The sequence below is a fragment of the Balaenoptera acutorostrata genome, chromosome 6 (genome assembly GCF_949987535.1).
Source record: "Balaenoptera acutorostrata chromosome 6, mBalAcu1.1, whole genome shotgun sequence".
Classification (NCBI taxonomy): domain Eukaryota; kingdom Metazoa; phylum Chordata; class Mammalia; order Artiodactyla; family Balaenopteridae; genus Balaenoptera; species Balaenoptera acutorostrata.
The window spans coordinates 71,379,984-71,404,224 of NC_080069.1; the positions used below are offsets into that span (position 1 = coordinate 71,379,984).

The following is a 24,241-nucleotide window of genomic DNA, read 5'->3' on the forward strand; positions in this document are numbered from 1 at the left end:
TACTATTAACTTCTGCCTGGTGGATTCCCTTCCCACTGAAGTCAAGGCATTTTAGAAACATCCTAGGGTTGAATTTCTAAACCTTTCCCATTCCCTCTAAGACAGTGCCAAGAAGGGCCAGTTCGGAGCAACGACTGACTTTGTTAAAGGCTTATATAGAAGACTCTATGCAACAGTAACTTCTAAAGTAGATGTCTTTGTTTTAATATCTGCTTTCCAGGATGAAAATGTAAGTGGATAAGTAGGATAAAGTCAGTAAAAAGGAGTTAAATTGCTGTACTAGAACCTGGTCTTTTCCAGCACTGAACCAGGAATTGGGCATTGATGAACTTAAGAGCTTGTGCCTGTATCTTCTTTTTGCTTGATTTCCTAAATCTGAGGTATTGACACAATCACTCAACTCCAGAGTGATGGCTTAGGTTTAGAATTTAGAAGTTCAGAAACCTGGAAAAGGCAGAATCACAGAAAAATGTCAGTAAACGTGTTGAATTTTGTTTAAGTAGCACCACGTTCTTAGCCTCAGTTCCCTGAATCACAGACCATGCGGCAAAAGCTTACGTGGTAGTACTTTCTTAGGGGGGGCCATCTCAGTGGAGCAGGAGCGAGGCAGAGCAGGAGGGAGAGCAGGTGTGAGGGAGGGCGTTACTGAGCTGGCCACAGCTTGATGAAAAACCGATCACTCGCTGTCACCGGACATCTTCAGGGAGGTCGTATGAAACCACTCTGTCTTCAAACAGTTCATCGGGGGAGAAAAGGAGAATGATTTCTCCATTGGCTGCCATCTCCCACTGGTGAAGCACGCCCCCGCAGAGTGTTAACTCCCTACTCTTAATGGTGCACGTGCATGCGTGCCAAGTGGGTACTGTCGTGTCTGCCCCATGCCTCAGCTGCGACAAGGGCACTGCGGTAGGAGGCAGGGGACAAAGTGCATGTGGCGTGAGGGAGGTGGGCACTGTTTTATTGTACCCGTGAGCAATGTGAGGGAACAAGAGAAGCCTCTGCAGCAAACTCCTTCAGCTGTAGCAGCAGCAATGAAACTCAGCTCCATGTTTCAAAGACCAGTACAAGCAATTCCTAGGGCCACTCTGGCCGGCCAGCAAGGCGAGTGTTCCGTTCTGGCGTGCTGCAAAAACTGAAGGTGTTGTAAACATCCCCCAAGCCAGGAACCTGGGAGTCAGGCTAGACTTTTTCTTTTCCTTTCCAGTTTCCAAATTCTTTAGCTTCTATTAATCCAGCATTTTTGCAACTCCTTCTCTTCCCCTTTGTCCCACAGCTGATTCTTTGTTCTCATTGTTACTATATCTTTCCTGGAGGATTGCAAATATTTTCCAATTAGCTTCCCTACTTGTCCCAGTTAAGATAGCTTTGGCCTCCAGTAGGAGGAAATCCCTACTTAAATTGGCGAAAATGTTGGAGGTAGTGTGATTCTGAGGTGTTTTAATCCAATTTCTCTGAGCATCACATTTCAATTTAACCATGTCCAAGAAAGCAGCAGCATCTTTCTTACGTCTGTCTTAGAAGGGAGAAAACCTTTCCAGTAGCTCCCAACAGACTTCCCCTCAGGTCTCGTTAACAATATTGTATCACACACGCACGTGTAACGATCACTGGCAAGAGAAATGGAACCACTTATGATTGCCCTGGACCAATCAGGATCCCCTCCCTGGGACTGGGGATGGTTAACCACACAGAGGAGGATAAATACTGAATAAAGTGAGGTTCTGATAGGAAGTAAGAAGGGGCTGATGTTAATTAGGAACACCAGTGTCTGTGTTGCAACCTCTGATCTTGTGCCCTCCAATCCACGCCACCACCATGATGCTGCTGAAATACGACTATGAAATAAGTCTTCCACTGAAAACTGTTCTATGGTCCTTCTTTGCTTAAGGATTAAGTCCAAGCTCTTAGTGTCGTATACAAGACCATCTACAATCAAGCATCAGCTTTTGCTCTTGCCATGTTAATTTCTCAACCATGCCCCCACTTGTACCTCTAACGCACACATCATGCTCCTGAGAAAATTTGCTGCCTCCCAGACATGACTGGCTCTGTCATTCTTGGGTGCCTTTGTTCAGACTGCTCTCCTGCCACTCCCTCCATTCAGATGGCACACATTGACTTACCTCTTGATTTTCACTCCTCGGGTCATCTCAGTGAAGTCTTTCCAGAATCCTTGGTAGAGTAGACTAATCCTCCTTCATAGTTTCACTGGGTCCATTATATAATACTATCGTTGCCACTGTAACACATCATTATGCTTCTGCCTACTAGACAGTCATGTTATTTTCAAGTTTGCGTTTCCAGCATCTAGCAGTATTTGGCACAGTGGGTAATAGAAGACACTTTTGATGTCTGGTGAGTGATTGAGTGCCTGAGGGTTTAGAGCTGAGTGAGCTAGTCTGAGTCTATTGGCAGCATATGAAGGGGGTTAATCATGGAGAGAGAAGGTAGGAGTGATCAGCATCTTTGTATTTTCTGTAATAATAGAGAAAAATAGTTGGAGAACTGGTGAAAGGGTGGTTAAAAGATTGGTGAAGGGTTTATCTATCCTCTGCCAGAAGACCAGGTGGAATGAAACAAGGGTGCTCATAAGTATTATTTATTCATTATTTAAATACAGGCAACCCTTTTGTTGAAAGCAGGTTTCACTGCACAGCAGATGTAGAGTTCTGTCTTACGGGGAGCTATCACAGCAGAACTCTTCTGCCATAGAGAAAGTTCTAATTATCTGAACAAGATTTAAGCCTAAGCTGCAAAGGCCATAAAGGGATGTCTTCTGCAACTCTTGAAGTGATTTGGAATTTTCCTTCTTTGACAAAAGCTAGAGTAAGAGATGTGATGGACTGCAAAAGGCTGTGTAGTTCCCTCATTCTGTTTCTGCTTGGAAGCTGTTCAGTCACCCTGTTGGTCAACAATTTGGCTGTTGGAATAGTTGGGCGCAGTGTATGGTGTAGGGAGCCCGTGGCAGGTAACTATGATGATAAAGTACATGACAATGCAAGAGCATGGGGTACTTGTAACTTGGGGTGGTTCAGTGGAGATATCTACAGATGTAATAAAATAATGGCTGGAAGAAGCAGCAATGGCTGTGGAAGCGCCAGGGGGGTAGGACACAATTTCGGAGTATAAGGCATACAAAAATGACAGTTGGGCTATTGCAATTCAGAGCAGCCATTGATATGCTCAAGCAAATAAAGAAAGAATGAATAAATAATAACTGGCATAACTGGAGGAATTGACTGTGGGATAATCAGGACCTCAATATTGGAAAGCAGTTATAAAACTGCTAGGGTGAAAAGAAGGCTAAATGGGACAAATATTACTGTAGCCTGAACAACACAGAAAATAGAATTGAAAATGAAGGGAGTGGCTAAGAGCATAGGGTTTCAGTTAGGTACATTTGTTTTTATCTCATCTCTGCCATTTATTAAGTGTATGACTTCAACTCCGTCTGATTCTCAGTCTCTTTATCTGCAACATGGAGAAAATAATGGTACCCACATCAGATAGTTGTCATCACGAGTAAATAAGGTAAAAGTACTAAACAAGCAGAGTACATAATAAGTATAAAAATAATGGTACATATTTATTTTTACTTTATTATTCAAGGGTAGTTTTGTTTCATGTTTTCTTAAGGACCTGGATGTTCTTTGTTAATTTTAGCCTAGTGAATCCAAATAAATAGCTTTGAACCCTCTTGGGGCTTTTTAGACCTGTTCAAACATTTTGCAAGATTTCTTTGCCTAGGAAACCATAAGAGCATGTAATTAAAATCATCTGTACAAGCAAAATGACCTTATATTTTTAATATTTTTAAAACCTTATTTACAAATAAGTTCACAGAACTTTTGGCCACTGTTACATGGACCAATTGTTGACTTTTCCCCATTAGTCCTCGCAAGGATTTTGTACCATTTTCTGGTGCTGCCCCATATAAGCCCCAAATTAGCCATTTTTATAGTTGCTGCCTGTGTATCCAGGGGAAGCTGAGGATGAATTCTCTCTCTAGAGGAACATTGTATACCAGAGCTAACTGGATTGTAATGTAATGACAATATGGCAATGTCCAAAGAAAGTCATCCTTTGAAGGATGCTTAAGATCACAAGATTGAAGAGGATGTGTTACGCTGGTAGAAGGTACTTTCTCAGGGAGGTAACAGATTCGCGCTGTACCTTTTGGATCATGAATCTGTTCCCTATCTGTGGTAGTGAGACACATTTTTATTTATTCAGTTTGTTTAACAAAGATGTAGTGAGTGTGCCAGACCCCATGCTATATCAGGGATGCAGTAGTGACCAAGAAGCAGATAGAGGTCTCTCCTTTAATGAAGCTTGCAGTCCAGGGGAGGGAGCAGAAATTAATCAAATAATGCCTCTTTGAATGAAAAACTATAACTGTGATGAATGTTATGAAGGAAGGGTTTGAGTAGGTGATGATAAGAAAGCATAGAGCTGGAGGACTTTACTTAGCCTGGGAGGGGAGCAAAGGCTAAGGAAGTCTTCCCTGAGGGAGAACTGTTTGAGATCTGAAGGATGAGTTGGTGTATCAGCCAGGGCTCCTGCAGGAGAGGCAAGGCACACCTGACAAGGTGTTTTAGAAGAGTTAAATAACAGGACCATTTACAGTGACGTGGGCAGAGTAAAGGGAACCAACACGGTACGGTGAAGCACCCTGGCACTACCAAGAGTGGGGACCTGTTACCACCCCTTGGCCTAAAGGGGCAGGGGGAAGGGGTAGTTGCTGGAAACCTGAGAGAATAGTCATAGCTATAAGAGATGGAAGCCCATCAAGAGCTGTGGCTTTTCGTAGAGGGGACACAGCCAATGCATGGAGACCCAGGAGGGAGGAAGCCAGGAGAATAAGTCATCTGACCTCACTGTCCTCACTCCCTCTGACCTCCTGTTGTCTTTTCTCTTGGGTGATCCTAACCGGAGTCCAGTAGCGTGGAGCCATCAGAAGTGTTTAGGGTGTGGTATGGTCAGATTTACATCTCTTCACGGTCCACCCTTTCCTCCCATCTTCTGCTGCACAGAAAGATGGCCATGGTGCTACAGACAGCTGAGCACTGGGTCCTCATCCGGCTCTGCCCTTTGCCAGTAGTGTTACCTTGGGCTGGAAACAGTCTCTCCAAGCCTGTTTCCTTCTCAGTACAACGGGGACATAACTATGTACTCTCCATCCCAGGGGGGCATGAGGCTCAAATACATAGTGTCAGGGGAACGTCCTTTGGAAACTGGAAACTGCTTTACACGTGGAAAGGGATTTTATTACTCTCTTTTGCCTCTGTCTGAGGTGAGATACTTTTCCCTAGGATAAGAAAGTATAACTTAATGTCTGCCAAGGTCCTCAAACATACCCAGTTCTGTGATGGCCTACCAATGGTAGAATAAAAAATGGGCTCAATATAATCTTCTGTGAGGACAAGAAAACGTGATGAGAGGCAGCTCCAAGGCTTCCTGAGGTGCCAGATAAGACGGTGTAACAGAATTATCTGCATTAATGTCCTGTCTTCTCCTAGTCTGGGAAACCCCAGCTGGAAAGGGCTGAAGGAGTGTATTTCCATTAGAGCCTAAATACTTGCTTGGACTTGTTTGTTTTTCACCAGAGAATGAATTCTCAGCCTTCCTCAGCTTTGTTTCCAACATTTCACGGCTTACGTAGACGGGGCAGAATGTCCCTCCCTCCCCTCTCCCTCTCCTACAAGCCCCAAACCGAAAATTCACTTGTTAACTTTTTAAATATACACACAAGTGGGAAACAGATGGCATTATCTGGATAATGCTAGCAAAAGATCAGATTCTTTTTCAAGGGCTATGCTCTGTTTTGAAATAGCCAAATGAATAAGGTTGTTTTGGCTTGAAATTAGTTATCGAAATAAGGTATTTGGACAACAGTTTATAATTTTTCAGCTCTTCTCTAGGTAGGGTCTGGGCCTGTCAATGCATCTTCCTACCAAAAGGCCTAATTTGGCAAAAAGCTGAACCATATCAGGCTCCCTCCCATCTCTGAATTTTTCTCTCTCTCCCCATTCCCTCTGTCTGATGTCTCTCTCCCAGTGGTAAAAAGTTTCTTTGGTTTTTAGTCTGCAGGATCAAGAGAACTGAAAAACACTGCTCTAAGATGTGCTTCATGACACCCTAATAAAAGAGACAAAGTGTTCCCTTCACACATTTCTAGGACACCTGTCACCAGAGCAAGCAGGTGCAATTTCTATTGTATCTTAATTTTGTATCCATATTTTGGACTGAGCATAGTATCTAAGGTATTATATTTTTAAATTAATTTATTTATTTTTTGGCTGTGTTGGGTCTTCGTTGCTCTGCACGAGCTTTCTCCAGTTGCGGCGAGCGGGGACTTCTCATTGCGGGGGCTTCTCTTGTTGCGGAGCACGGCCTCTAGGCGTGTGGGCTTCAGTAGTTGTGGCACGCGGGCTCAGCTGTTGTGGCTCGCAAGCTCTAGAGCACAGGCTCAATAGTTGTGGCACACGGGCTCAGCCGCTCTGTGGAATGTGGGATCCTCCCGGACCAGGGCTCGAACTCATGTCCCCTGCATTGGCAGGTGGATTCTTAACCACTGCGCCACTAGGGAAGTCCTATTATATTTTTAATTGAAGAAGGCTCTGGAAAGGTTCTTCTGGATGTGGTGCATCTATTTAGGGGACCATGGATTGCACTCTCCAACCTACAGCCTCCTCTCTCTAGACAGCAGTCATGGGTATTCTTGCAATAAACCAGGACCATGTGAAGATGAAGTATTTCCTAGGGAAGATGAGGAGAAGTGAATAGTGGTATTTCTAAAAGTATAGACAGCCTGACAGCAAATTCCAGAGACTGGGTGACATTTTAAATTAGTAATGCTCCTAATTATCCAAACCCTAGGAGACCATATGGAATAGAGCCACAGCTCTAGGATTAATATAAGTGAGCACCGTGAACCCGTTACTAACAGCATGTTCTCTTAGAATAATGGCACCGTGGCTGTGTCAGCACAGTGTGATACTGCAATTAAAACACAGATACACACATGCACAACCTCTGATATTTCCTATTTTTTGGAAAAATTTTCCTACTATCAAAGTAAAAAAAAAAAAAAACTATTATAAATTTTCCTGAAAAAAGTAATACTTTGTTTACTTGTCATTCATTGCCTATTGGTATTGCTGGGTTAAAATATCAGATTTATAAAAGTGAAATTAAATAATCAACGTGTGATTTTATAGAACGTGAGCTTGGAAGGCAGAAGTGCCCAGATTCAACTCCTGGCTCCCCTACTTACTGCTAGGTGAACTTGGGCTCATTCAATGTCTCTGATTTTCAGTTTGTCATCTCACAAGTGGCCGTAATAAGGCTATCTATTCATACATTTATTGTGAGGATTTAGAGCCAAGTGAAATGCCTTGCTCAAAGCTAGTGCTAAAAGATGCTAAGAATAAAAGTCACTGATGAGACGGAAATACAGGAGCCTGAGATTTCAGCGATCAGACTGAGCTTCAGACCTCAGCTTCAGCTGTGCATGGGGCCAGGGGCCCAATCCATACTGTCCTCCTCTTCCTCACAGCGTGCAGGTCCAAATGTTGGTTGGTCCCTTTGTGCCAGTGAATGGTGGTCTTCTTGATTTAAGTCCTAGGTCTGAACACAGAGAATAGAAGTTTCTGGAAAGAAGTTTCTGTAAATTCTATGTGTCCACTGTCTTAATACCCTCCTACCCTCCATATAAACCTCCCCAACTTTTTGGAGGGGGCCTAAAACAAAAAGCACATATCTCACTTTTGGATTTTTAAAGACTATCTTCAGTTTCTCCTGAATATATATACACACACATATACATATACATATAATATGCATATACATATGTATATATGTATATAATGCTAAAAATTATTTGAGACAGTTTTCATTTTGTTCATGCTGACAGGTAGGGTAAGCAAATTCATTCATGACCCACTACTTTTCTTGGCCCTAAACATCCTAAAAGTAAACCATGTTAACAAAGAAACTGTAGTGATAATAACAATAATTTGAAAAACACCAATTATACACTAAGTGCTTTGTATACACTTCATACTAATCCCCACAGTAAACCTTAAAAGGTGGGTATTATTAACCCCATTTAACGTAGGAGAAAAAGAAATCTCACAGAGATTCATAACTTGGCCAAGGTAAGACCACTTGTAAAAATCAAAGCTAGTACTTTGTCTGATCGCAATGCTCAAAGTTGGCATGATGCCAACAACTAAGCTCCGGTTTGTGTTTTCACCCCTTTTTTGTCTTTTCCTTTCCTTCCAGGTTGTTCTGGATGTTGGTTGTGGATCAGGAATACTGTCATTTTTTGCTGTGCAGGCCGGAGCTCGGAGAGTCTATGCAGTTGAGGCCAGTTCAGTAGCACAATATGCTGAGGTAAGTGGTTGTACTTTTACAGCAGTTACTAACTAGGTCTTCAGTAAACTTCAGGGGACTGAGTGGATGGACCTTCAGGGGACTAAGTGATTAACCTTCCACCTAGGTCAATTTAGAAGAATTTTTGTTTTACCAGTCTTATTTTTTTTTTCCTGTTGGGATGTTACTGCTGAAAGAGCCCGCCTTCACTGTAGTAATTGATATGAAAACAATTATTTTAAAAATTTCACGATACTAAAATTATAACAAAACTTTCTTGGGCCTGGAGGAGATAATGCTATCTTATCTTTAATGACCTACTGAGGTGAGGAGTCAGACATCCCTGGAGCTAGGTTTATTTTTTTTCTTAAATGCTGTACTGACAGTAACTGCACCACTCACTTTAAATTTCAATTTTGGTTTAAGGGACTGTTGCTACATGGTTGTAGTTGGAGCATGGACAGATGTCTGTGCTTCAGGGAGCTTTTTCAGATTTCAGGTTCTGATTGGAGGACAGGGAGATGCTTTGTTCTAAATATGGTACTCCATTATCATTATAAAATGTGTACAAATATTGGAGAATAAGTCAAAGTCAAGAGTCAAGTAATAATAGTTTTCAGTAATATTTGGATGTAATAACAACCCAGTCAAGCTGCAGAGCTGGATGTGTGTGTGCACGTGCATGCACAAGGTAATGTGCTTGTCATTCACACCTGGAGGATGCCTGCATTTAAATGAGGGATAGAATGGCAGATAGAGAGGGACGCTGGGCTGCTGCTTCTGAGGAACAGCCTGAAACTTTCCTCCGACCTGGGACAAGTGCTAGCTCTGAGTGATGGTTGGTTTTGGATTGAATGACCCAGAAGGGGCCAGAGACCAGTAGACAGTATGGCATGTTCGGAAGGAAAGACTGGCAGGGCCTGATGGCTGGCATGTTGTTACACTCTCTTCTTCCAACAAGTCTTGGATAAAATATTTTTGGTCATTTGCTTATGTACCAATTCTTAAGAGTCATTTTTATTAACTGTTAGGGGCACACAAAAGAATATTTGTAAGATGTGTACATTTTAATATTTGTAAAATGTGTACAAATGTGTACGTTTGTAAAGATGTGTCAAGAACAACAATACAATGAATGTGTGTCCACTGCGTCTTTTTTTTTTTTTTTTGGCCATGCCACGTGGCTTGCGGGATCCTAGTTCCCTCACCAGGGATCAAACCCATGTCCCCTGCAGTGGAAATGTGGAGTCTTAACCACTGGACAGCCAGGGAAGTCCCAACTATGTCTTTTAAGAGATAGGCCATTAGCATTTCCATTAAAGGCTCATGTGTCTTGTCCTGATCACTTCTCTCTTCTGCCCTAAATAGAGGTAACCACTGTCTTGAATTTTTGTTAATCATGTTCTCGCTGTTCTTTATAGTTTTACCGCATATGTTTCTGTCCCTAAAAACCTATCCTTTATGAACTTTCCATAAATGGAATCGTAATGTATGTATCCTATAATTTGCTTTTTTCACCCAGCATGATTCTCCTGAGGGTCATTTTGTTGATGCATACAGCCATTGTTTATTCCTCTTCAGTGCTGGGTAGTGTTCTGTTATATGAAACGCTCAGTGCACTGAGCTGTTGATGGACTTTGGATGGCTTCCATTATAAAAGTATTATTATGCATATTCTTATACACACTCCCCACTGCATCTGTGCTGGAGTTTCTCAGTATATACCCAAGAGTAGAATTGTTGGGTAATAGGGCATGTGTACCTTCACCTCTGTTCTGTGATGCCAAATTGTTTTCCAAAGTGGTTGTTCCAATTTTCACTCCCTCCAGCAGTTAACGAGAGTGCCATTGTTCTCCAACTTTGTCAACACTTGATACTGTCAGGCTTTGGAATTCATGCCCATCTGGTGTTTATTACGTATTTGTGGTTTTAATTTGTATTTTCTACTCACTAATGACTTTGAGTATCTTTGCATAGTGTTTGGCCATTTGTACTTTCTCTTCTGTGAAATACCTGTTCCAATTTTTTTGACAGTTTTTCTTTTGAATTGTTATACTGACTCTAATTCATTTGTAGAAATGATTTCTATATTCTGGATATTAATTCTATTCAGTTATACATGTGAAAAATGTCTTCTCCCAGTTTTGTACCTCACCTTTTCTCTTTATGGAGTTCTAAATAAGATTTAAATGTGGAATTCTAAACAAGAAAAGAGGAAAATACAAGCTTATATAGAGAGAACCCATAGATAAAAATGCCTCTGCTTCGATTTTAATAGATCTCAAAATGCAGTCTTAAGGGTGAGGAGTTGAGGGTAGAACTTTGTCTCAGGTGTTGCCCGTTCATTTAATCACATCTTCATTCACTTGCATCCCACAAGTCTGTTTCTTGGGGGATACAGGAGAAACGGAAATGACGAAGGTGTATTCCTGTATTCAGAGAGCTTCTGTTCTAATAAGAGATTGATCCTGTTGTTGTCTCTTGTATCAGACACCAAAAAGAGAGAGAGAGAGGGAGAAAGGCATTAATTTAGAGATTTCCTTTCTCATATGGTTTGTTTTCTCATGTATTTAAGGTGGTTTGAGACATACTTGATAGTTACTTTTAAAAATTTCATACCCTTGGTTGTAGTATTTTAAGGGAAGAGAGGAAGAGCGAGCTAGTGGTGCATTCCCTAGACATAGTCCTGTCTCCCTCAGAACTGTGTCCCAACACACGCTCCCAGTAATCACCAGCACACCATGGGAGGGGCCGCTCTTGAACTGTGTGTGTGATTGGTTTCTCCAAGAGAATTCTCAGCCTGATTAAACACATCAGCAGGACTGTTGGCTTCTCGCAGATCAGGGCTACCTTCATGGACACTTTTACCCAGAGGGTCCGCTGGATAATTGTAAGGGTCTCTAGCAAGAAGCCAATACAGAGAAGAAAAGGGAAGGAACTTAAAATTGTAAAACTTTGTATTGTTTTAAACTTTGAAACTATTTTAAACTATTTAAAGCGTGGACCTAATTTCAAACTTACAGATAAGTTGTAAAAATAAAAATAATTCAAAGGCTGCCCAAATGCTCTTTACCTAGATTCATGTGTTGTTCACATTTTACCCCATTTGCTGTGTCATTTACTCTTGCTCCCTTCTCACCATACCTGAACACACACATACACAAATATGTATACATACGTATAGGGGTGTGTGTGCGTATATATTTTTTACATATATGTAGATAGAAACACACACACTTTTTTTCTATGGGTTAGTTATATACATCATAGCCCTTTATCCTTAAACGTTTCAGTGTGGATTTCCTAAGAACGAGACCATTCTGTTATATAAACCAAGAAGAATTTAAAGGTGAAAAAGAAGCTGTACAATGACTTGTCCATTGCGTCTTTCGATGTTACTGAATAAAAGGTTTTGGGGAGGCCCCAGCGTGAGCAGAGATACACTGTCACCATGGGCGTTGAGGCAAGAAGAGTCTACACTTAACTGCCTCTTTCCTTGCTTAGTATTTCCAGGGAGACTTGATTTTTAAAGCATTAAAACCAATGTTCCAAAGAATTCTGAAGCATCAGAGCTTGATTTTATCTTTGGTTTTGGCTTCTATGGAGGATTTTTGTATTTCTGTAATCCTTCTTTTCTGTGTATGGCTAGGGCGGGGGGTGGTACGGGGGCGTGGGCAGGGGTAGCTTTCCAAATGTTGTGGGGACTGTAAGGCATCCTTGAAACCCTTGCTGCCAAGTCTTCTTTGCCCCTGAGGCCTTCCCGGCATGTGGCCCTAAGGACAGGCTAGTTAAGAATGCATTCAGGGCCAGGGATGGTTAGAATCTTCTCAAAGGATGGCTTTAAGGACAGCCTGGTCCCTCCTGATGGAAACCGTGGCCTCCGCCGTGCTCCTGGTTGCTGCCATGGGTGTCATGAGATGTCCCCCCGTGGGCCAGGCCTTTCACCCTTGCAGAGGATGATCTGCACCAGCTCTTGGTTTCTGCTGCTTCTGCTGACACTCGTCTGTACAATTTGTGGGTGGCAAAGGCAAGTGTAAGCAGCACACAAAAGATTTTCACTCCAAGAATAGGCTTCAATAGCCTCTCGGCACACAGTACACGGTGCTACTTTCCACCTTTTCATTATTTGGTAATTGAACCAGCAGACATTTAATTCTTTTCTCTGGAGTCTTCATTAAATTGTTCGGAAAATATAAAATTGTAACAAGAAAGAAAAATGTATAAATTTAACTACCATTGCCTGTCCCTGGATTCTTCTCATGAAAGGCTTCTGGGCTTTAAGTAAACAATATTTTCAGCTTGCATAGAATTCAATTTCAGTCGCATTCAGTGGCTCAAACTGATTTTGTAAGGGCTGACCTCAGATGACGAGATGATGTGAATGACTCCTTGTCTGGAGGGCATGCACATTTAGTCATTTTTTGCAGGGTGGTCATGAACCTGCCCAGGTGCAGCCATATGCTTTCACCCTGGGCCACATCTGACATTTCTGGGTCAGTAACAAGAGATCATTCTTGTCCAAGGAACAGGGCAGAACTAAAGATCTCCCGTGGGTTCCCAACCCATGAGCCTGCCCACCTCTAAAGGGCAGCTATCTCTTGCTTTTTTTTTCTTATTATGAAACATAAAGCTGAAGCCCTCAGATCATACAGACCAAATGGGGAAAAAAGGCATTAATCAAATTTATACATATATATATAGTCAAGGGGAGGCTGTTTCTTAACTTAAAATTGTGCATGAATGCATGTCATGTCTCTCCATCTAGATGATAAATTCCTTGAAGGGCCAGGAGATTAAAAGACTATGAGGGTAAGGAATCATGAATAGATTTATGTGTTGTAGTCAATTTAAACTTGCAACAAAGCTCTCTGGCTCTTAGATTTAACAATGGTCATAATAATTATTGGGCCACTTAACAATTAGACTTTACTAGCACACAGTTCCTATATATGCTTCATTAGGATGACTTTTAAGGAGTCAGACCAAGTATTTCTAGGTCATGGGTGGTGGAAGTAAAGGCAGGTGGAATTGGAGCTATTGTGACGCTGCCTTTCTAGACCTGCTGGATTCATAATCTAAGGCTGCTCTGTCCATTATGGTAGCCACTAGGTGTGTGGCTATTTACATGTAAATATAAACTAATTTTTAAAATATCTTTATTGTAATATAATTGCTTTACAATGTTGTGTTAGTTTCTGCTGTATAACAAAGTGAATCAGCTATATGTATACGCATATCCCCATATCCCCTCCCTTTTGAGCCTCCCTCCCTATCCCACCCCTCTAGGTCGTCACAAAGCATCGAGCTGATCTCCCTGTGCTATGCAGCAGTTTCCCACTAGCCATCCATTTTACATTTGGTAGTGTGTATATGTCAATGCTACTCTCTCACTTTGTCCAAATTAAATTTCTTAGTCGCACTAGCTGCATTTCAAGTGCTCAGTGGCCACAAGTAGCTAGTGGCTATCATATTGAACAGTGAAAATACGGAATATGTCCCTCATCAAAGAACGTTCTAGTGGGTAGCACTGATGAAGAGGACACAGGTGGCCATACGTCACTTTTCTGGCACGTGATGGCCAGGCTGGTGGCTGTGTTCACTGCCAGGTATTGGCCGCCATGGCCAGGTCAGACTGGTGTGATGTTAGGTGAGGCAGCTCTCCCCAATCCCTCTTGCTGTGGGCATTGTTTATCTTTCCCTTATGTATGTGTAAGATCTGGCATAGAACAGGTTCCCTAAGAAACAGACTCTAATGCACAGATTTGCATGCAGGAAGTTTATTGCAGAAGGCTCTCAGGAACCTGACCTGTGAAGGAAATAAGATAGAATTGGGGTAGAGGAGTTAAGCTGAAATGTAGTTGGAATAAAGGGCTCAGGCAATCCCACAGGGAATTCTTGAGCTGGGGAAACCCATCAGAGTTGAACCACCTGAGGCAAGGGCCTTTATATTTCACATTTTTAAATATACACTTCCTCAGGAAGGAGTGTAACTTTGGGTAAGGTGGCTCTCTTGGGCCGAGGGAAGTTCGTAGACCAAAACTCACCCGAGAAGCATCATCTGGCAACATTTCCAGCAGCTGGGGGAATGACGCCTTGGTCCTGAAGGAAGGATCTTTATGGTACGCCACAGCAAGTACTACAAAATCAAGATGCAGGATCCTAACTTTGGTCTATAGATAGGAAGCTGATGGAGAATAAAGGGGTTGAATTGGTGGAGCAAATGGGATGATACTGAAAGCACAGGCAAGGCCACAGGGTAAATTTGTTATGTGTGCTTTAGCGGTGGGGAATGATTTTCTAGAAACTCAGTCCATCATCTGATCTGATGTACTTTGTACTATTCTAAGGTCTGTGAGGACACAAGGTACATATAAGATGTGATTTTCCCCTCAAGCAGTTTGTCATCCAATTGGATTTCACACAAGTGAGATTCTTGCCATAGGACAGTGAATGCCAAGTGCATCTGAATGGCAGAGACGAGAAATGTCACCGCAAGGAACAATTCCCATCAGCTGGGCTGGTTACGGAACCATCAGAGAAGAGTTGCAATTTGACTTGAATCCTTAAAGATGAAGAGAAATGAAATGCTCCTCTTCTCCTTTTTCACCTCTTACAGCCAACAATGAGATTTTTAATAAACCCTTGGATTCTTATGGGATTCCTCACCTTAAATATGTGGATAATCTCTTCACAAATGCTTTGAAGGCCATTTGTTGAAAAGGTACTTCTAATTTTTAATCTTGAACACTAGAAAGACTGTATACTTTGAAGTTTTCTAATGTGAGCTTATCCTTTGAGCTAGGATTTTTCTCTAATTTCTTTAGTGTCTCCAGTAGCTAACTTCTCCATTGTCACTCTCCCACAGACACCAAAAGCCTGAGTCACAAAATTCCATCCAGCCCATCAACAGTTCTTTATTTTTGAACTGACAATAAAGTTAAAAGGTGGCAATAACGAATCTGTTAAGGAAATAATAATACACATTTTGCATAGTTGAAGTTTTAGAGTTTAGGTTGCATTTCCACATCTATAAACTCACAGTTCTTCAGGAAGAGTTTTTGAGGTGCTTGGAGCAGATAATATCATCTCCACATTACAGATGAGGAAGAACCTTGGAGAAGTTAGGTCGTGAGGTTGGGACACGGCTCATGAGACACAGTCCTTCACTGCCACCTCCTTCGTCAACATCCAGGTAAGCAGTGACTAGTGGTGTCTTTGGAGGTGAAGAGACAAATGTGTTTGTCTAGAAGCTGGAGCACCTACCCCTGTAGATAGTTCATACAGGAGCCAGGAGGAAAAACATCTTTTTCTTCTGAAGAAATCTATTGTGGGGACTTCCCTGGTGGCGCAGTGGCTAAGAATCCGCCTGCCAATGCAGCGGATGCGGGTTCGATTCCTGGTCCGGGAAGATCCCACATGCCTCAGAGCAACTAAGCCCATGTGCCACAACTACTGAAGCCTGCGCTCCTAGATCCTGTGCTGTGCAACAAGAGAAGCCACCGCAGTGAGAAGCCTGCGCACTGCAACAAAGAGTAGCCCCTGCTCACCGCAACTAGAGAAAGCCCGTGCGCAGCAACGAAGACCCATCGCAGCCAAAAATAAATTCAAAAAAAAAAAAAAAAAGAAATCTATTGTGAAACACTTAAACAGGCAGATAGGTCTGCCGTGTAAGAAGGAAACCTTCCTCCACTGGCAAAATCAACTAGAAACACACTTAACATAGGAGCAGTTTAAAGTAGTCCACGTGGAATGCCACCCCATTTGCCACAAAACCCCACCTAGGAAATAACCCTACTTGTAGCTGGATTGGTGATGGATGAGGCAAGAAGGCAACTTGGGAGAGAATATTGATGCATCTTCATCTCACTCAGTACTCTCTTTCCAGTAGGGGAGGCGCTAAGCACCTTTGCCAGGATTAGAATTGATGATGCAGATTCTGGAATCACACAGCGTGGGGTTTCATCCTTGATCCATGGCCTAATGGCCATGTGACCTTGACAAGTGTATTAGTTTCCTAATTGCTGCTGTAACAAATTAACACAAACTCAGTGGCTTAAAACAGTACATATTTATTACCTTACAGTTCTGGAAGTCAGAAATCTGAAATGGGTTTTATGGGGTAAAATCAAGGTGTTATAGAACTGTGTCCTTTCTGGGGGTTCTAAGGGAGAATCCATTCTTTGCCTTTTCCAGCCTTTTAGAGGCTGCCCACATTACTTGGCTGGTGGGTGTATCACTCTGACTTCTGAATCATCACTTCTTCTCTGACTCTGACCCTCCTGCTTCTGTCATATAAAGATCCTTGCAATTATATTGGCCCGCTAGGATAATCTACGATAATCTCTCCATCTCAGGATCCTTAATTTAATCACATTTACAAAGTCCTTTTGCCATGTAAAGTAACATATTCCCAAGTGTTCAGGGAGTAGGATGTAGACACTTCTGAAAGGCCATTCTGCCTACCATCACAAATTACCTGATCTTTCTCTACTTCATTTTCTTCACCTATAAAATTATAGGTAATAATAGTCCCTTGTGAAGATATTATGAGAATTGAATGAGAAAATCAATATAAGCATTAGCACAGTGCCTGACATTCTCTAGCTACTGTTATCACCGTCATGGTTATTAGCAGTATCATTATGGAGTCTCATTTCATCCATGTCTCTGTACAAATCAACTGAACGGATATCATGGAAGAGGGATGCCAGGCACAGTGGGAAGCATGGGACCAGGCAGAGCACATTTTTCAAAAGAGTGTGTTTAAATTGCATTTTGAAATTTCCTTATTAGTCCTTTTTATTTTTTTTTAATGTTTCAATAAAACAATTGATGAATACTGTAATATAATTTTATTTAATGTAATTTAATTTTCATGTGTCAAGTTATATCATTTTCTTTTTATTTTTCCTAATTTTGTAGAAATATAAAAACCATTCTTAGCTTGCAGGCCGTGCAAAAAGAGGTAGTGGGCCAGATCTGCCTGTGGGTAGTAGTGGTGACTCCTGGTCTAACATAACCCTAATTCATTAAAAAAAATTTTGTTTTAGTTGATTACCTAGTGTGTGTCAGGTCTTACGCTCGCCACTATAATGGCTAACAAGGTAGACATGGTTCCTGTCCTCATGGAGCTCGTGATATAATAACCACACAAACATATGATTAGAAACTGTCAGTAGTGGTTGCGAACCACTGGAATTTCGTAACATCAGGGATGAAACAGCCCCTAAGATGTATTTCCCACAGTGTTTTTGAAGGATGCATCAAGGAGACCCTTCAGGGGCTGAATTAGAGAGAGAAAGGAGCTTGAACAGCAGCAGTGAGCCTACCTGCCCCAAGCCTCCTAAAGTGAGAGCAACGCCCTCTTTTTACAATGATGGATAAACGTTATTACATCTCATTTAGTAAATAGCCAGAAAGACTAAAAGCTTAATAACAAATGTATTCTGCACCCCATTGAGACTTGGTTAAAAACAACTTGACTGTCTTTTTTTTCTTTTTTTCCTTTCACTTTTTAAAAAGTTTGCTTTTATTTTTAACCTCAGTTTTCTTTTTTTTCCAGTTTTATTGAGAAATAGTTGACATACATCACTGTATAAGAATAAGGTGTACAACATGATGGTTTGATTTACATATATTGTGAAATGATTACCACAAGAGGTTAGTTAACATTCACCATCTAATATAGATACAATAAAAAGAAAAGGAAGATTTCTCCTTGTGATGAGAACTCTTACAATTTACTCTCAACAACTTTCCTATATATCATACCATGGTATTAATTGTAGTCATCATGTTGTATATTACATTCCTAGTACTTATTTATCTTATAACTGGAAGTTTGACCTTTGGACCACCTTCTTCCAGTTCCTCCACCAGCCCCCCACCTCTGGTAACCACAAATCTGATCTCTTTTTCTATGAGTTTGGTGGGGTTGTTTTTGTTGAGTTTTTTTTTTTTTTTAGATTCTACATATAAGTGAGATAATACAGTATTTGTCTTTCTCTGTCTGAGGCATAATGCCTTCAGGGTCCATCCATGTTATCACAAACGGTAGGATTTCCTCATTTCTTATGGCTGAATAATATTCCATTATTTATAGATAGATAGGTAGATAGAGAGATCACAACTTCGTTATATAGTCATCCATTGATGGTCACTTAGCTTGTTTCGATTTTTGGCTATTGTAGATAATGCTTCAGTGAACGTGGAAATGCAGATATCTTTTTGAGGTAGTGGTTTTGTTTCCTTTAACACCCCCTCTTTTTTTGCTTGATTGAAGCATAATTGATATTTTTAAATTGCACACACTTCAAGTGTATACATCTTGAAGAATTTGATGTATGCATAATCCATGATACCATCACTATAACCAAGTTACTAAACATATCCATCACCTGCAAAAATTTATTTGTGTTCTTCTGTTTTTGTTTTTTTTTGATAAGAACACTTTACATGAGATCTATCCTCTTAACATATTTTAAAGTACACAATGCTGCCTTGTTAAGTATAGGTGCTGTGTTGTACAGTAGGTCTCTACAACTTACTTATCTTGTATAACAGAAACTTTATACCCATTGAAAAACAATTCTCCATTTCTCCCTCCCCTAACCCCTGGCAATGCTGCTCTATTTTCTGCTTCAATGAGTTGGACTGTTTTGCATACTTCATGTAAGGGGAATCATACAGTATTCTTCCTTCTGTGATTGACTTATTTCACTTAGCATTAGGAACCTAGGTCCTCTAGGTTCATTTATGTTGTAGCAAATGGCAGGATTTCCTTCTTTTTTTAAGGCTGGGTAATATTCCATTGTATGCATATACCACATTTTCTATTGTGAATAATGCAGCAGTGAACACGAGTGCAGATATCTCTTCAAGGTCCTGATTTCACTTCTTGTGGATACACACTCAGAATTGAAATTCAGAAATTCTATGGTAGTTCTATTTTTAATTTTTTGTGGGAACTCCAGTTTTCCATAGTGGCTGCACCATTTTATATTCCCACCAACAATGTATAAGGAGGGTTCCAATTTTTCCACATCCTCACCAACTTATTTTTTTGCTATTATTTGTAAAAAGCCATCCTATTTAAGGTGATGTCTCATGGTGATTTTGACCTGCATTTCCCTGATGGTTAGGAGAGCAATACCCCTTTTATCTGTTTTACTTACTTACTGGGTTTCTGGATCAACTTTTATTTAAAGAAGGGTCTGGAGGCTAAAAGAAAACCTTTTGAAGCTGATGTCCAATTCCTTCAAATTCCAGAGGGGGCCTAGATAAGTAAGGGCTTTGCCCACATCCACAGTTGCCTTTCTTCTGCTGTGGGAAACTGTCCTGATTTCCAACATTGACACGTCTTCATATCTAAATCATAACCCACGCAGCTCCTTAGCTCACTTTGCAGCTTCTGAAATCTGCTTTCCTTAAGACAGAGTCTCAGCTCACAGCCACTCATCTTCTTGTCCCTCTCCTCCTTCCTAGCAGCCCCCATGGTGCAGAGCTGTTGTTGGCCCCCATTTCAGGGCCAGTTTGATTCTGGCCATTAGAGGAGAGAAGCAGCATGTTTGCAGAAAGTGTTTGTTGACCTGAAGCATTTTTCTGCGGTGGCAGCTACACATTTTAGGGGAATTGTGATTTAGGCTTCACATTTTCTTGGCAAGCAGAGCAGGGAAGGTGGTACAGACTGTAATTTAAATTTGTCCAAATAAGAAAGGTGTCATTTGAACTCTCCTGGGGAGTGAAACTAACAAGCATTCAGATGGTTGATTACTAATGGTTGCTAACAATGTCTTGATGTCTTAGAACTAACTCCCTTCAGCTCTAGCTGTGAATTTGCTTCACACTCCCATCCCCACCCCAACTTTACTTTCCCCAGCCAGTTCCAGGTAGCTCAAGAGCTTCACCCTATAGGAAGTCCCACAAGAGAGGGAAAAAAACAATATCAGTGTTTAGCAGTGTGAGACCCTTCAAAGACCAGAGCAACGTCTGAAGAGGAAAAAATTCAGTCACATCAACAGGTTGGCTTCCCCACACAATGCTAAGTAATCACTTTGACTCCTCATCTTCCGCGGGATTGATGAATCCTCTTTCGCTCTGGCTGATGGTTTGGCCATCATGTAGCCTCAGATTGGTGTCCAATCTTGCTCTTTTCATCTGCTGTAGCTGAGGAAATGATAACGGGTTTTGCCACCTGGGTTACCTTTTAATGATCTGAGAGACCACAAGGAGCCGGCATTTCTTTTGTGCAGCTCCTCATTCAACAACCTAATAGCCATCGGAAAAGAGCTTTCTTGAAAAGAAAAACGTCTGCTCCTCTCAGGCAGAAGCAATAATACCGAACGATTCTCTGATTAAACTATCACACTGCGCATATTACCGGGCATCTGACCTGCTTGAAACGGACTTACCGCTGAGACTTCTTGGTATTTGCACTGCTGCTTTTCTGCCAACAAGCCACGAAATGACAGATGAGTGTCCCTAAACTTTAGTGTGGACGGCAAGTAAAGTGCCCAAGAAACTGCTGGGGCCCAGCCACCTCCTGGGGCAATGCTGGAAGGGGAAACGTGTTTTTCTTTAGGGTCACCCTCTGTGGAAATGAACTTCAATCACGGGTGACACTAAAGCCAGCACCACAGGGTACGCGAAACTGGAGCAGAAACACGCAGCACAGTCTCCCCTCTGCCCCAGCAAACAGGCAGCCTCTGCTGACAGGTATCGAACTTGGAACTGAAAGCAGGAAATTGTTCTCTCTCCTTCTGAGATTCTTTTAAAAATAAAACATTTTAAACCTCAAAACCACCATAATGTAGTATTTAAAAAAGCAACTTCCTGTGTGTTGGAGTGGCTAGTACTTAAGGCAGGGACCTGGTCCTTACGGTGATTATGTATCTGCAAAGCTCTGCTTGTGTATCCTGACTGGTGTACATTTTTAGCTATCCCATCAACATATATTTATATATAGATAAGTTTATTTTGAAAACTATGTATGTACTATTGTACTCACATATTATGTACATTATAAACATACTCCAAAGTTAAAATGATGAGATCCCACTATACTCCCGCACATAGCTAAAGTTTAAAAGACTGACGATAAAGCCTGTTGGACCTGCATACATCGTTGGTGGTAATGTAAAATGACATAAGAACGTTTGCGAATAATTGAGCAGTTTCTCTTAAAGTTAAAAATGCACTCCCCCCTGTGACCCAGCAATTCCACTCCTTGGTGGTTACCTAAATGAAGTAAGGAATTTCTTTGTGGAATATATGTTTCCACAGAGATTTGTATATGAAAAGCTAGAAGCAACCCAAATGTCCATCAGCAGATGAAAGGACAAGCCAATTGTAATAGTCTATCCAAACAATGGGATGCTATTAAGTAATACAAATGGATAAACTACTTTTATACATAACAATATGGATGAATCTCAAAAATATTATGCTGAGTAAAAGAAGCCGGATACAAAAGAGCATATTAATTTATGCATATGAAATACTGAAGTAGGCAGAACTAATCTAATAGTGACAGAAAGCACATCAGTGGTTGCCTGAGGTAGGTGGTGGCACGTGGGGTGAAGGAGGGGTCAGGACTGACCGTGAAGGAAATGGGGGGTGCTGGGTATTTTCTATATCTTGATTGTGGTGGTAGTTACTTGGGTACACATATTTATTAAAACATATTAAACTATAGACACTTAAAATGAGTGTGTTTCATTGTATTTAAATTATTCAACAAGCATTCAGTAAACATGCTTTTTAAAAAAAGCAAACGTAAAGTTCTGTTCACTTTTGTACTGGAAGTCTTAGTTCGTGCAGTAATACAAGAACCGGGAATAAAATGCATGAAAAGGGAGGAAGAGATGAGACAAGGATGAAAATCAATAATATTTTAAAACATATGTATTTCACTAATAGCATACAAAAACCTATAGAGTTGTGTGATTTTAAATATTGATTTAATATTTGGTGATAATGTGATTTAAAAGTCTGGTTCTGTATTAAATGTAGTTTAATTAGTTAATGAGGGCTGTTGCCACTGGGTGGAAAACATACAAATACATGTAAATTCAAATGGAAGAAGGGCAAAATAAGTTGAGCTAAATAAATCACAATACTCAATTGTTAACCCATCTACCATTATGCAATGCAAAATAAAATTTAGTTAATACATATCTCTTTTCTCTGATAGTCAATCAAAAAGTCTTACAAACTAATCAGAAGGTGTTACATTTTTACATTTTTAAGAAATAGGTTTAAAATTATTAAAATTCTTCTTTTGGAAGATTTTTAAGCAAATTAGAAAATCATACTTCCAAGTATTTTAAATTTTTCCCATCTGAGACTTTTTATATCCTTTTCGGAAATGAAATCATGAAACCATGAAATATCCCAAAACAACAATTTTCAAAATGTTCTTTCCATAGCATGAGTTTCTCTTGAAAAATTGTTCCTCCCTCATTCATTACTAAAAGTCATCTTTGAAAGGGCAAATTAAGTTTATTTTTTCAAAAGTGCCTGCTAGTAGAATAATTCTGACAGCTACATGTCATCATAGAACATTTCAGCAAATTACAGCTCTTGTCTTTAACAAGAAAATTCCATGATTCATTCGTAAGTGGAGCAGCTCTTATAAATACTTTGCTATGAAATAGCCAGCAAAGGCTCATTGCTGTAAATATTTCCCAGGACATCCCTATGTTATTACAAAGTACTGTAAACAGTGTACTATCTCGTAAAGGCTTTCTTAAAAAGCATAAAATTATTCACATCAATGACATCCCATAGCCCATGTGGACTTCTTACTTAAACTTTTTGTCTCTAATAATTTACTGATATATGATGCCTGAAGGAATTTCACGTGTGGAGCTATCTCTGAAACATTCTCTATGTGAATTTTTTAGAAATTGGCACCAAAATAACTGCTCCATCAGTGGTTACATGTACACAGTTTTCCCATACATTGATATTATTAAAGATCATGAATCTTCTTCAGTACATGGTTTCTTTAGTGGGCTCTCAGAAAAACAGTTGTTCTAGTACCTGTTTTTTGTTTTTTGTTTTTTGTTTTTTTTTTTTTAAATTTTTATTTATTTATTTTTGGCTGTGTGGGGTCTTCGTTTCTGTGCGAGGGCTTTCTCCAGCTGCGGCAAGCGGGGGCCACTCTTCATCGCGGTGCGCGGGCCTCTCACCATCGCGGCCTCTCTTGTTGCGGAGCACAGGCTCCAGACGCGCAGGCTCAGCAATTGTGGCTCACGGGCCCAGTTGCTCCGTGGCATGTGGATCTTCCCAGACCAGGGCTCGAACTCGCATGCCCTGAATTGACAGGCAGACGCTCAACCACTGCGCCACCAGGGAAGCCCTAGTACCTGTTTTTGAAACAGAATCTAGAATTTAACATAACTTATGTTAGGAACATCTGTATTTAATACAAACGTAGCAAACCTTCCACATAGCATATTTTTTCTGAATTGTTTCTTAAAATCATCAACAATGTTTTCTCTAAGCTGTCAATAATATTTGCTAATAGATGAATGCATTTTACTTTTTTGCTATATTGTTTCCGTGTATTATTTCAGTCGTTTTTACCACAGCAGGAAGAACCAGTATTTCTCATTGATGTGTGGCTTTGATCATTTGTTATTATGTAAGGAACCTCAGAAATGGCATATAAAGCTTGAAGAAATTTTATGCAGAACTGGATTGAGTAATGTATTTCTTTAAACAGTTGTTCAAAAAAAAAAATTGTAAAAGTTTGTCTCCGTTATCTCAGATGATAAGCTGTTTAAATGTCTTACAAATCCGGATGCTTTTTACTAGCACCATATATAACCTTAAGGTGAGCTTTGTTCTGAGTGATATTGGG

General features: G+C 40.7%; 1 protein-coding gene across 2 annotated transcripts in view; it reads left to right on the forward strand.

Moving 5' to 3' along the window:
• LOC102997613 (histone-arginine methyltransferase CARM1-like) overlaps positions 1–24,241 on the forward strand; it is a 251,240-nt gene that overhangs the window by 168,788 nt on the left and 58,211 nt on the right. For both annotated transcript variants that reach the window (XM_057547578.1, XM_057547579.1), the window contains exon 5: positions 8,287–8,397. In XM_057547578.1, coding sequence (XP_057403561.1) covers positions 8,287–8,397 — 111 coding nt within the window. The remainder of the gene's footprint in view (positions 1–8,286; positions 8,398–24,241) is intronic.